Source organism: Cottoperca gobio, chromosome 4, assembly GCF_900634415.1.
Source record: "Cottoperca gobio chromosome 4, fCotGob3.1, whole genome shotgun sequence".
Classification (NCBI taxonomy): Eukaryota; Metazoa; Chordata; class Actinopteri; order Perciformes; family Bovichtidae; genus Cottoperca; species Cottoperca gobio.
In genome coordinates, this window is record NC_041358.1 from 22,269,120 (window position 1) to 22,283,657 (window position 14,538).

Sequence of the window (14,538 nt, forward strand, 5' to 3'; positions counted from 1 at the left end):
TGCTTTCTTTGACAATGGCACCCAATCATCACGCACAGCAGTGAGCAAGGCGAGGCCGGTGAGGCTCCAAACTATATGACGCCCTGTGCGTTCCTATAGATTGAGCAACATCTTCTTTTTTTAGGTGTTCGGGCTCTAAACGACATAAACAGACTATCTATCTAGTATTATTTGGAAACATCAGCTCAATTTATTTACGACAAATTATAAGGGCTTTATGTGACAATAGACAGTAGCCCTAACTACACAATAATAAAGCAGGTTATTGTTAAGTAATATGATCCTGTCCATATGTATTCCACTGTCACATCATTCTTTCTCAGTGGCTACAAACCAGATCAGTAGATTTTCAAGTTTTCGTTACTTTTACATAAATGGAAGGGCTCCAAGGGCAGTTATTTTTCAGTTTTCTTCAAATTACAGGGACAACTGGATTTGATATTACTCCTCTGGTGCACTGGTTGTTTGAGTTTACCCTCTAATGGTAGGAATAGACACCTGGTGGTCTCTGGTTGTGCTAGAGAAAAGTAATTTGAATGGTTTAGAATAGCCTCAAGTGATCAGATCTTACCAGCTCCCACAGCCACATTTTGCAGGTAGTTGTCCCACTAACAGACCTGGATGGTGCTTTTAAATGACTGGTTAATCCATCTGTCTAAATCTTTCGGCGAGAGCAAGATAGCTCAAGAGCTAGTGGCCAGACTTCCATGAAATTAATTCTAATGATCTTTCTTGACCTTTCATGTAGCACCACCATCAGGCCCATTTTCAATTAGTATTTAATTCTACTTGGTTACATATAAATCTAGCCATATCACATTACATATTTAATGTGCAAATGAAGCAAAATGAAAGGGTATATATATATATATATATTAAAAGGTATAAAATAAGAGTCAGCCTCTTTGTACATTTTGTCATACTCAATCGTAACCTTTGAGGAACCAATTACTCAAACAACCCTTATGACTTGTGAATTGTCACTGGTACAAATGTCTCATTTAAATTTCTGATTATTTCAACAAGGAATCAATAAAAACATGATATGACATTATCTCCATGAACAACAATTCATAGAACTGCTTTATTTTGTATTCATTCTGATTGAGTCAAAACACACACACATACAGCCATCTATTTATCCTCACGTATAAATAGATGAATATACACAGATATACATAAATACACATTTCTGATATGCATATTCATTTTGAAATCATGCTATGTCTCTGTAAAGGACTCTCCCTATTGGATGAGGGCACACAGCGATTTGAAAACACATACACAACACAGCTGAACAGTTGGAAGAATCCCTATTGATTTGCATGTACAGTAAAACCCACAAACTCTCAATGTTGGATATCTTACAAAGAAACAGCTGTGGTTTATAGACCATAAATATACAGCAGCTGCATCTCAATAAACACACTGAAGAATATGGTACAGTAAATTATGTAGATTGCAATCATTTCTTGCCCAGCAGCAAAAATAAAACCAAATAAAAATAATATTCTCCGATTCAAATGGAAAATATATTTGTATATCTTTATATATGTATTTATAATTTTATGTACACATTCTCAGGAGCACAACTATGACAAAGAAAAATAAATACAACAGCACGAGTGAAAAAAATATATAAACGAAAGGCCTACAAGTAGAATTTCTCAATAAGGCAATAACAACTTAAAAGCTAGACTTTACAAAATATTGCTGCTATGGTTTCCATCTGATGAACAACAGCAAACTGATTACAACTGGCCACTGCACGTCATGGGAACAAACTGATTTCTATTTCACAATGTCTGACATTGATGTGTCCTTCCTTACACACTAACACACAGAAACACCGACCGACTGAAGATACAGTTTCTGAAGTTAGATAAAAAAATCAGTTTGTTGAACTTTTAACTTGAGAGTCCTTAGATGTCAGCCACAGAGACTACAGTAAACACTAACCCTACAATGACTGTGATTGACTTCACCAACACACACACACACACACACACACACACACACTTGATAATCCTAAAAAGAAATGCTGCTGCCTAAATATCAGCCTGTGTGAGCATAAATGAAGATAATGTGATGTTTTATTTGGCCTCTATCACTATTTCATCTTCAGGTCCTGTTGATAAGTGCAAACAACATTCAACCCATTTACAAACTGCTGTGTGTCACCAAGTCAACACTGCAACATACTGTGTTCATTCAAATATACAGATAACAGGTACGATATCAACTGCAAATACTCACAACTGATGCTTTACATCTACAAACATTTGAAATGTCCAGTCAATGGATTTTTCTTATTGTGAGGAGGTGAGGACGACCAGATATTAGCAACTGTCACTGATATGCTTTTATTTTTTCCCCTAAAATAAAATATGAATTTCTATTGTTATATATGATTTGTGTGCATCTGTCCAAAAATAGGGCAACACTGGAAGACATTGCAATGATGTGAATGTATAATGACTGACAATGTCTGCTGCCTTAGTGTTGCAAATTGATGCCTTCTGTTTTTGAAGCCAGGAGTCATAAGCCTCGGCCATTTCTAGACAAGTGTAGTGAAAAAAGTGGTGACACTGACTTGACACGACAAACACATGTAAAAACAAAACTAAAAAGCTGCAGGGATGGAATTATCAAAACAAAAATGAAAAGTTCTTTGGATGCAAATAGAAAAAGCAAACAACCAAAAGAAAAAACAGTGAAGATTAGAATAAAAATACAAACAGACACAAATAAATAAAAGCTCACGGTAGTAAAAGAAGTTCAGAAATAAAAAATGTTGCAAAAAGACATTTCATATAAATACAATATTATGCTATGAATTAAACAACTTCTGATCACTGTATTTATTCACTAAATGAAATAATGTGTTTTAAGTATTTCCTCTATAAAATAAACTGCATAAAACCACTACTGGAAATGTGAGGACGACAGAGTCTAGATGTCTGTTTTGATTGAAAGATGGTTATCATTGTAACTCCAGTTCTATGAGCACAAACAGCACAGGCCCCACCGCCCCCTCCTCACTCAGCACACTGAAACCTACACGTGCTGTTAACCCAAAGGTGACTAGATGTCATGAAGGTTATCATCTAACTGTTTTTGTGTGTCTCTTTTAGTTGTTGAAAGAAAGCTGAATGCCAAGTGAGGGTGGTCAGTACCAAGGAGGGTTGATGGCAGTGTGCTGCTCTGCAGAGTTAGAGGGCTGTGCGTGTATGAACTAGAACATACTGTACAATGCCTATAAAAAGTATTCACCCCACTTGAAAGTTATCATGTATTATTGTCTTATAACATTGAATCAAATAGGATTTAATGCAGCTATGAAAGCTTCCAAGTGGGTGAATACTTTTCATAGGCACAGTAAGTTACTATGGTCTGTCATGTAAGTCAAACATTTAAGACTACAGCCGTACACGCACTACTGTATGTCACACATACACATTATTATTAAATCGATATAATTTTCTTTTTGTCAAGGGTGAAAGGCAGGGATGGTTGGAAATCAGTGATTTCATCACTGTCAGTCACTTTTCCCCTCAAGTGTGTTCAGTTTCTGTATGCATGTTTAAAATCCTGGTTCAGACAGAGATCCTGCTGCTACCACTGAGATCTGGACTTCAGAACCGATGAGTCCACTGAGACGTTGGCTCCTCTCTGCCGGAGAACAGGGTTTACTGTTGGAGACAGACAGAGTGAATGTGTTAGGCAGAGTGCTCACAGTAACGCATGAGAAGACACGCATTTTTACACCCTGTGGAAATAAAAATCATGTAATCACGTCTCTTCTCATGCATCACTTGCTAATGATATTGAAACAATGAGGCAACTAATAAGAGTGCATTTACAAAACGAAGGGGAATCAGGAGAATAGAATAGGCAAGAAATCTCATAAACACAACACACACCCGTCAGTAACTGAAGGTATTGGTGCCATTTAATCTAAATGAGTATTAGCTAACAAAGATCTGCTGTGGATTAGGTGGAATATCTTGCATTAAGTAATGCTGTAAAGTAGGTATTTCCTGAGCCGAGATTAAATATTTGAATGCATTTGTGTCAGCTCCATAATTCAAATCAAAGAGTGGCCTCTTGTGTTTTTAAGAACACTTTTCTCTCTCTTCTCCAGCTGTCATGTGTGTTGTAAACAGACATCATCCACAACTTGTGTATGATAAGGCATCACGTTTATATGGAACAGGTATGTTTTTATGTTTAGAACATTTAAATATACATATATAACATCTTTTGTCGCACATATCTACAGACACTGAATTAAACTTGCTTGTGACATCCGCTGGTGTAAAGATGTGTCTGAGAACATGAAAAATAAAATGAGTAGGGAAACAATTCAATGGGTGATGACACCTTCTCAGCATACGCTACAGTGTGGGCAGATGCTGCTACGCTAAACAAAGTAGACAAGCAGCCTGCGAAGCACAACCTCACATAAAACCTTTAAAGGAAAACAGTCAGAGCCAAGTGATGCCATTTCTAATTTGACGTTTTTATAACTCTTGTCTAATTTGTCAGATTTACCCGACAGGTAGATAAGCTCTATAAATCTATAAACACTGAAAATAAACCAAACATACTTAACATGAATATGGTATTGCATTAAAGAAAATCACCCACATTGCCTAAGATTGAACAAAATGCTGTCCATGTGCTGTAAAATGTGACTCCTCTGAGTTGAATGTACACGTCTAGCAGCAGGAGCTGTGGGAGTCTGGTGATGCGTGAGTGTAACAGCTTCATGCAGGCCGATGCAGTGACGCAGTGTGAAATACCCTGAGCAGCTTGTTGTTGGAGGGACACAGGGAGGCTGGTCGTCGACTACATGGTCATGCAAGTTGCGGGTGACCATTTCCACCCACTTATCAATGAAGAATGAATGCTGTAATGTCGGGGTGGGTTTCTGGATTCAAAGTATGGGCTTTTGAACCGGAAAAGCTTCTTCTACATTTACTTTAGAAGCTTCTCGCGCAGGTGAAGTTACAACTGATCCTTTCCATCCTTGTTATCCCAAATAAAGACCAAAACACAGCTGATTTTATTCCTGGTCCAAGAGATTTTCCTGTACTTTTTTTTTATTTTTAAGTCTGATGCTTCTCACTTACTGTCTCTCTTTCCCAATCCCCATCTGGCAGGGCCTTTGACTCTGAGCCATAGTGTAGCGGAGAGTACACCCAGGTCCTGTCGTCTTGAGGCTGTTTTTACACACCCACCACAGCAGAGGGGGCCAGAGGGACAGAGGAAAGGCCAGAGGCACAGAGACAAGCAGCAGGGGCAGGCAGGAGAAAGACATGGGAAATCACAGGAGAAGAAAAGACAAGACAGGAAATGAAAATTAGGGATGCATATAGGAGGAAATGTTGCTGAGAGACATCGGAACGTGTGAATTTGACATATCAATAAGGTCTAAAAATGTTAAAAGTGCAAAAGGATGGGTTAATCCTTTTGGTTATCAGGTTTGAACACATAGATGAAACATTTTACTGAGAAAAGGGCTGTTAAGCATGTAAATATTACGATGGGCTTTACTGGCAAGTGTTTAAATCATATTTCTTAGTGAAGATGAAGTGTGCAGAGCGAGGGATGAGTCGCAGCATCAGCCAAAAGGGGAGGATGAGGAGCGGGGAGGAGGAGGTGGAAGAGGAGGTGAGAATTGGAAGAAAGCCAGGATGCCAGGACAGTCAGACACAGAGAGCATCCTCAGTCAGAGCAAAACACAACGGGATGTTTTCATTTTCTCCTTTCCAACAAGCAAAAGCGCTCTTTGCATAAAGTATATAAAAGCTTCAGTCGGTTACTTTAGGTACCAGCCCTTTAAGAGAGGGAAGCAGCTGCAACACGGTATGTTCGTGTAGGTCGATGCCACACACACACACACACGCACAAAGCTCAGCGCGTTGGAGCTAACACACTCTCCACACGGGTGCGACGGGAGATGAGGGAAGCTGTCGGTGAGTGAGGAAACAAATGGAGATGAATACAAGAGTGACAAACTGACAAATAAGATCTCTTTCGTTTACCTGCCTCCCGCACGTCATTGTCTTTACTTTGTGGAGAATAGGTATTGTTCTTTAGTTTTAACACATTCACAAACACACCTGCAGTGAACACACCACACAAGCTGCAGAAACGCTGCATCATGTTTCACCAACAGCAATGTACTGAGGACTAATCTAGTCTAATACCAGGACAGCGAAAACGTACAATACTAGCTCCATCTAACTCACTTACGAGCCAACTGGACTGGTATTTCTTCCTCCGTCGGAAAGGAGAAACCACCCAGGTCCTCCCATCAGGAAACTGACAACAACACGGGTGTATGGCACAGGGACAAACAAAAATAAATGAAAAGTAAAGCAGAGAGTGAAAAGAGGAGGAAAAAGAAAAGAAGCATGCCGAGGTGAAAATGGAAAAAGACTGTTCTGAATGTGTGTGACCCAGCAGACACACTCGGGATAAATCAGTGGTGACAGATAGATTAACAAGTCTGGCAGCCACTCAGTTTTCCACACGACACACTAGTATCTCACCACTTTCATCATGACTCATGAGGCCAATCACAGGAGTGAGTAAGAGCCGAGAGAGAGAGAGAGAGAGAGAGAGAGAGAGAGAGAGAGAGAGAGAGAGAGAGAGAGAGAGAGAGAGAGAGACGGACGAGAACGATCTCAGGACTAGATGGAACGGGTGAAGGTGAAAATTATTTAAGAGTAACGGGGGCAGAGGAGGATGGAGGTGAAGAAGTGAAGATGAGACAGAGTAGACAAAATATGAAAAACAATCAAATGTGGAGGACTGAGGTGAAGGACAGCAGAGTGGGAACCATGAAAATTGAATGTGGAGACTGCTGATAGTGGCTGAATAATTTAGACACGAGCCACCTTGAGAAACCTGTGAAGTGACGACACACACACACACACACACACACGCACACCTGTGTCCCACTGTGTCCTGAGCAATCACTCCAATCTCACAGCTAGAAGAAGTGCTGTTCCCCCCACCCCCCCCCCGCCGAGGAGATTCATGATCACAAATGTTGCCATCTCTTGTCTGAAAGCTTAAACTTATTCCCTGACTCTTCGTTCTGCACATACTGTGTAATTTAAAGCTTTGAAAAATATGGTGCTTAAAAAACAGATGGATGCTTGAGCAGATTGCTTTTACACCTAACAGAAGCCAGCAGGACGGGATCACCTTGTTGAGAATGACATAAAATACAAGTTGCTTGGAGTTACAAGGACTGAAAATCTGAAGCTAGCAGACCAAACCCAATAATAAAATAAAGTGTTTTTGCTCAAATGCGATCGTACACAGTTTTGCAGTAATGGTGTATTTTGTTTCTCTCTCTCTCTCTCTCTCTCATTCATAATAAAACTTAAATGTAGAAGCAGCAATTATGTGAACAAAGGATTTGTGTCTGAGAAAATGTTTTTCATCACACGATAATAAAGATTTTCTTTGCTGGTTCAGAAAAGTCTTCTGTGAGTTGAAACTACTTCAACTTCTGAAGGATATGACAAGCAATTAGAAAATGTCGATACAGGGACGATAACGCCGACATTGTTCAGTGGTTCGTGCTTTTTCTGTGTGAATGTTGTGGAACAGCACGTGAGGTTGAGCGGCCATGCAGAAATGTGATTAGTGTGGTATGTCAGAAGTGATGATGATGATGAGGATGATGATGATGATGATGGAGATAGCAGACACAGACAGGGAGCACGATGATCAGATGTCGAAAACTGCTGAATGGCCAAACTGAGTGAAGCAGTTATCCTGACAGTTTGAATGTACATGCCTCTCTTTGTGTGTCGCATTTTTTTTGACTCTGTGAAAACTTTGTTTATGAAAGGCCTAACACCAACAAATATAGATTCAAGCACAACCTTTTGTAAGATAAAAACATGTGAATTTTGGAAATGATTACATCTTTCTTTTCTTTCTTTTTTTATACATTTTGACTTTTGGACATCAAAGTTCTGGAGTTATTGGAAATGTTTGGATCAAACAAGTCGGAAACAACCCTACACATCCGCCACATTCATGTTCCGGTTCAGCCCTAAAATGTACCTAGACATAATCCATATACAAGATGTGTGAAGCTTTTGGTTTGGATCTCTGGCAGCGTGTTAACAGCTTATGAAACAACTTACTATCACTTGGTCACTTCCTGCCTGCAGCACGTTTCTGTGTAGTTACACTTCAGGGTGTGCACAGTATCACCTCATGCAGCGCTACAGACCCCCTGCTGCTGTGTATACAGAGTGTACGGCTTTTGAAACATGAAATGGGCACAAGAGAGGGCTGTTAAATAACGGAGGGAGCTCTTGGACTAACCTGTTGGCCATTAAGATTTCTCATGCCACATTAGAGGGTGTTTGATTCCTGACAGGAGACAGTAGGAGGGCAGCCAGGCGGGAACGTTTCTATCTGTAACTGTGATCGCGGGCTCCACTCATAATTTATAGCTGTGATAAGATGATCTTGTAGACGCAGAATGAGCTGCTGAGTGTGTCTGCAGCCTTGTTGGCGATCATATAACACAGTAACTCCAAAGTGGTGTTGACATGCTATTATCACTGCAAACACTCCAAACCAGAGTGCACACTGCAAAACACTGTGTTTAACAAAGTAGTTCCACAAATACGCTTATTTTCCTTCTTGCTGTGAGTCAGATGGGAAGATTGATCATGTCCGTACTGCTGAATATGAAGCAAGAGCCAGCAGGCGGTTAGCTTAGCTTAGCATAAAGACTGGAAACAGGGAGAAACGGCCAACCTGGATCCGCCCATAAATCTGCCTACTAGCAGACTGTTGTGGTAAAGTGCCATCAATCTTCTCATGGAACTCTCTGCAAGAAAGCTTATGAGCCTATTTCCCGAAAGGTCGAACTATTACTTTAACTGAATGTGTCACACACTGCAAGCAATAACTGCACACGCTCTAATTCTCATACCAGCCTAAGTCGCTACTCCCTTTCTGCGGTCCTTCTGTCAACGCCTCTGTGGGAGATCATATACCTTTATATTGACTTCATGATCAGAAATACATTGTTTATTACATTATATATCAGCCGGTACACATTGATTAAATATTAAAGATGATTTGATGGCTGTATAAAAATGTCAAACTCAAAACAGATGAGAAGTGATCGGATCTAGTTCTAGTCTGAGATGTGCTTACTTTCGTCTTAACGGGGATTTGAAAGACTCTAAAAGTGTAAATGTGTGAGTGCATGTAAGTGTGTGTATGTGGGTATGTACTTACAAAGTAGATATCTGTGATTGGCACGTCATCTTCATCATCGACTGAGGCCTGGCTGGTGCACCCTGAGCCGGACATCTGGCTGGCCCTGTCTGCCTCCACCACCACCTTGGGACTGGAGGGGGCTTCATTGGCTGCTCCGGGAGAAGACGGCGCAGCTGTGGCAGACGAGAAGGAGGCTGCTTCAGGTGCTGACGAAGAACCGGAGGGTGCTGCTGCAGCGGCACCGGCGGCTTCTGCGCCACCTCCTTCCTGAAGCTCACTGTGGGAAGGTGGAAATGGGATTCTTGAGAGTTGGCGTTTATTTCCATGGATTCAGTTACGCAGCGGGCTACAGCTGGTTACCTGGTTAGGTTTGTTTGTCTGCTTGTCAGCAGGAATATGGGAACAACTATGGCATGGGTGTAGGAAGAACAGATCCGAATCAGGGGGCGGATAGACGCATTATTACTCAGTTATGGAGGTCTGCACACTCCTTTTTTTTGGCAAATTGGCACCATCAGAACTAAGCCAAATGAACTATTCACAGATCTTGTTTGCAGTTTTCAGGAGCGCTTTCTTCCATATGACTTCTAAGCTGATTTATGGACGTTTATTCACGATGAATAATGGAGATAATGATATGCCCAGGAAGTGTAAATCACACTAAAATCATTTCTGTGTGTTCAGAATGGACTGAGTGACTCTGAGAAGGTGTTTTGATTAGTCAAATCAGTTGTTGTTTTCAGAACACCCGTCCATTTCACTTCAAACTGTGCCGTTACCTTATGTCTGCTGTAGAAGAACAGAAATACAAGTTTAATGTTTTACATGATTCTTTAAAATAATATACTGCAGTCACAATTGCAAAGGCTGTGTGCAGTTGGAGAACAAAATAAACAACTTGGTTCCGTACAGACAAAGCAGTTGGCAACATTGAGAGCCATTATTGGGTCACTGGCCATAAGCCACTTTCCTGCAGCAGGGCAGAGGAACAGGACCAAGCTATTAGAGGAAACCCAACAGATGTGTGTGACGGTGTTTGTGGTTTAGCTGCCTAAGCTCAAAGACTTTGCCAGCTGGCTGTGTGCTGCCACAATCCTTTATTGTTCCTGGCCAGATCATCAACTATTAGAAAGGATTTAGGCACATCCACATTGCTTTCTCAGCTTCTGTGTTTGAGCTAATCTCCACCAGAGGAAAAGCCTAGCAGTTGGCCACTGAGGCACAAAAGCTGAGTTGGCATCTCACAGAGAGAACTGATTAGCTGAATAAACGAGGGTGATGGGGTTTGCAAAGCAGAACGTCTCTCTTTCCCCAACAACTCTCATTTCATTTAGAGATATCTTTATGAAAAAGGAACATATCTTTGTCTCTCTGCATATCAGACTCAGTATCTTTAATATGCTGCTGTTCTCTATATTCTTTTTACTTATTTACAAGAAGACTATCTTTGTCTCTCCCCACCCCCCCCCCCCCCTTCAGTATTTCTTTCCAACCGTGTCTTTCTCTTTCAATCACTTCTTCCATTTCCCTTTCTCCGCTCCATCTCTCTCTTCTCACACCCATCCAACCGGTTCCATCTGCAGGTTGGTTAGAGGCAGCTGGGAGGCATCGGCTCAGTCAGATGGTTAATAGAGTCGCCTGTCCCCATCTCATCTCTGCTCTCCCCACCCCCTCTCTCCTCCCCGCCAGCTCCTTCCAGACCCCCAGGCCATATGTCTAGCCACTGCCTTCATAGCATCAGACCCAATTATTCACTTGGTTTCTTTAGCAACCACACCGTGATCCTCACCGACCTAAAAACCGGCATAAATTTGAGCTCCACTTCCATCAGCTCTGTATTTCATGCAGGTTATACAACATGAGTTATGTCTCCTCTGCTGTTTTCTAAAATGCCAACCCAGTGAAAGGCACAATGAGTAGAATTGTCAGTTTGTGAACACAACATTGAAAGTTTGCGACTGTTCCCCGGCTCAACATGCTCGTCCACTTGGTGTTTCTCCTCGCTATATTTGTGTTTTTTTCTGTGCTGTATCTGCCATTTTTGTAGCTTCATTTTGGATGCGTGCTTATAATGTGGCACCTTTTCACTACGTTCTTACAGAGGTCGACGCCCGGAAACGTCCAAACACCGCAAAAATAAAAAGAACAGATGAGTCTCTGCAAATACAGACACTGCTACACACTTCTAGTGGGTCATAAGTTAGGATTCAGAAGGATAAAAAAAACCTAATTATCGTGTCTTTGAAAACCAGGTTAGAACATGCAAAGTGTCAGGTCATCCCAGCATTATGGGAGCTGCCCCAGGCCTGCAGGCTTCCTGTTCCACTGCCCCACTTCTACAGGCTTGCTCCCCCATGTCGGGGATCCTTGGGCCCCGTGTCTGCCTCGCAGTGTCACCCCATAAAATAACACACACTGCTGATACAAACAACGCAAATTGACATGCATGTGCGCACTCTCTCATAAGCCAATTACTGTAGAATATATGCCTGCAGCATTTCACTGTCCATAACAGGGGACCCCAGAGTCTCATAAACAAATAGGTGAAGCTGCTTTCAGTGTTGATCTGTGGGCCATATTAGAAATGTGCTAATTTAACAGCTGGCTGAGCCCAGGTGAGACACTGGCGGCGGGTTATTAATACATAATAATACATGGTCTCTTCAATCTGTTCATCTAATTGGAAGACCAATTGAAATTCATTGATTCAAATTGAGATGTATACTCTCATAGAAGTAACATTTGTGAATTTTATTGTGTCATTTTGGCAAAATTGAAGTTAAAGTGACATTACTTACGGAGAGATCGACCTCATTTCAAACAACTGATCTACAGTAAGTGCATTTATCTTTCTTGTGTCTTATTTGTTTCATTTATTAAACTACATGACACGTACATGGAGTTTTGATGCACGACAGAATCTAGAAATTGTTGCACGTTATTGGGAAATGATCCACATTGTGTTGTTTTGTACCTGGACTCCGGTGAAGACTGTGGAACAGAGATGGTGGGCTCACTGTCGTGTCTCTTTAACTCCACCTCCACCGTGATGGTCTGCTGATCCTCCTCACGCACACGCAGCTCCTCCTGGGTCCTGAACACAAACAAACACACATAAAACCACACGCACAGAGGAAATGAAACACGTGTGGAAAAACAAACACGGCCACTTCTTAGCAACAGGAAGAATGGGCCTTCTCATGAACACACCGACCAACACGCTGACCTCACATTTTCTCTTCTAACACACCCACCACACCCAGAAATGTCTAATGCTGAGAAAACATGAAGCTAGCCAGCCTCACAACTTTGTAAAAACAGCGCAGTTAATCCTGTTTAAAAAGGTTTATGATGTGAAAGTAGCATTCATGCTCCCGACTCACCTCCCGTCATGGCTGAGGGACTGGGTGTGCCTCCTGGAGACAGAGGACATAGTGTCACTACAAGCTGTACAAGACAACAGCAGCAGCTAGCTGACACGCAACATGTTGCTGTGGTTGTTAAAACGCTCATGAGTAACTACTGACGCCATAATGTCAATATTCTCCGATTAAATTGTGATTTAAGGATTTATTTATTTATGGGAACAAGACCTGTTAAAATAAATAAATACTGCTGGAACTTGTTGGATAAAATTGAGTAAATACTGAAATGTTTTTCAAAAATAGTTTAATTTCAGCCCAATTATTCAAGACTTTGTCAAAACAAAACATTTTATACTAAACAACATCAATGTCATCTGTACTGTGTCGTACAGATGACGTGTCAGCGATGCATTTATCTTGAGCTATTTGATGTGCGTGTTTGAGTGTGTGTTGGCACCTGTAGCGGGGGTGCTCGGCGGTGTCACAGGGGGATCTCTCGGGGATGGACAGAGAGGTGGTGGAAGAGAGAGTGGTGGCAATTGACGCTGTGGTGGCTTCTTCAAACGAGGGAGGAGTACATGGAAGAAGATCTGTTCGCCCTGGAACAGGAGGAGACACACGCACACACATAAATATTATTATTTATCTTTGCGAGAGCTGGTCCCTATTCATTTTCAATTTTTTAGTTTATAGAACTTATTTCACTTTTTCACTATCGGTGCTAAAATAATAAAAGATAAGAAGAGAGTAGAAGGGAACGGAGACCTTTTGACGCTGCTGTAGTGTTTATTGATGTATATGTTCATGCTGCAAATATGGGTACTGATTTTAATTTGAATGTTATTTAGTGGGTTTTTATGTTATACATTCTGTTTCATCTTGTCTTTAGTTTTATCAAGTGTGTATTTTGCATTAATTATGGCATTATATACCTGTTTTTATGCTCATTATTTGTCTATTTTCTCTAATTGTAAAGCTCTTTGTGCTGCATTTCTTGTATGAAAGGTGCTATACAAATTTCTGAAGTGTTGTTCTGCTTGTGAAGTCCTTTGATTCCCACGGCAACAGCTAACAAGCTGGTTGTTTAACAAAGGAGACTGTGAAACATTTTCACGTCATGTGGACCGAAGCTGCATTCCCTCTCAATATGACCAGAACTACATTTTACATCTGGAAAGCAAAACCTCATCTGCCTGCAGGCAAAGGGAAAACTCTAATGGTGGTCAGTTCTGGTAAATCTGCCTCTGTTTCCTATTATCTGCATCTGCGTATCTAATGTCAAGTCATTGTAACTCTGTATACAGATGTTATTTACCCTCATCCTCCAGCGTTGGGAAGCTGCGAGCTCCTCTCAGGTCGTAAATGTTCTCGTCTCTCTCAGAGGGCAGCTGGCTGGCTGACCAGGCGGCACCAGGACCAGCACACTTAGGCACCGACAATGACACGCGACCCTTCTTGGATGGAGATGACTTCAGAGCTGAGGGCCAATTAGGAACAATGGACACATTTAATAACTTGAGAAAACATGGACGCGTGATATTGTGCAGTCAGAATAAAAGATTGAGCCACTAAATAACCCTTAATTCCCACAACGCCTTCTCTAGTAGATGTCGGTTGAATCTCAATTTGGTTTCTTTTCTTATCTAGTTGTGTTGTTCACACCAAACGTGAAGCACATTTTTCACGCTGCCTAATTACATACAAAGTCGTGTGAATCTTCATTCCAAGACACTGACGTCGTTGAATTAGAACTTGAGAAAAGAAATAGCGGTAGGTAGCCGTCGGAGGGTGTCGTCAATAATAAACATTCATTTTCATATAATCATTTTATATATTTTGTTTATACGCTCTTATTTCTGCATTTGGGTCCATCGGGACTAGGTGGAGAAGTTCTGTGTCC

General features: G+C 41.3%; 1 protein-coding gene across 3 annotated transcripts in view; it reads right to left on the minus strand.

The window, feature by feature from the left end:
- Positions 1-1,046: 1,046 nt before the first annotated feature.
- Positions 1,047-14,538, minus strand: part of pip5k1ca (phosphatidylinositol-4-phosphate 5-kinase, type I, gamma a) — a 43,554-nt gene continuing 30,062 nt past the window's right edge. The window contains exons 12-18 of one of the 3 annotated variants that reach the window (XM_029428965.1): positions 13,954-14,115; positions 13,096-13,237; positions 12,657-12,689; positions 12,248-12,367; positions 9,292-9,550; positions 5,136-5,225; positions 1,047-3,692 (exon numbers count right to left, since the gene is read on the minus strand). In XM_029428965.1, coding sequence (XP_029284825.1) covers positions 3,690-3,692; positions 5,136-5,225; positions 9,292-9,550; positions 12,248-12,367; positions 12,657-12,689; positions 13,096-13,237; positions 13,954-14,115 — 809 coding nt within the window. In that variant the 3' untranslated portion in view covers positions 1,047-3,689. The remainder of the gene's footprint in view (positions 3,693-5,135; positions 5,226-9,291; positions 9,551-12,247; positions 12,368-12,656; positions 12,690-13,095; positions 13,238-13,953; positions 14,116-14,538) is intronic. The other 2 variants (XM_029428966.1, XM_029428967.1) reach the window with 2 other exon arrangements.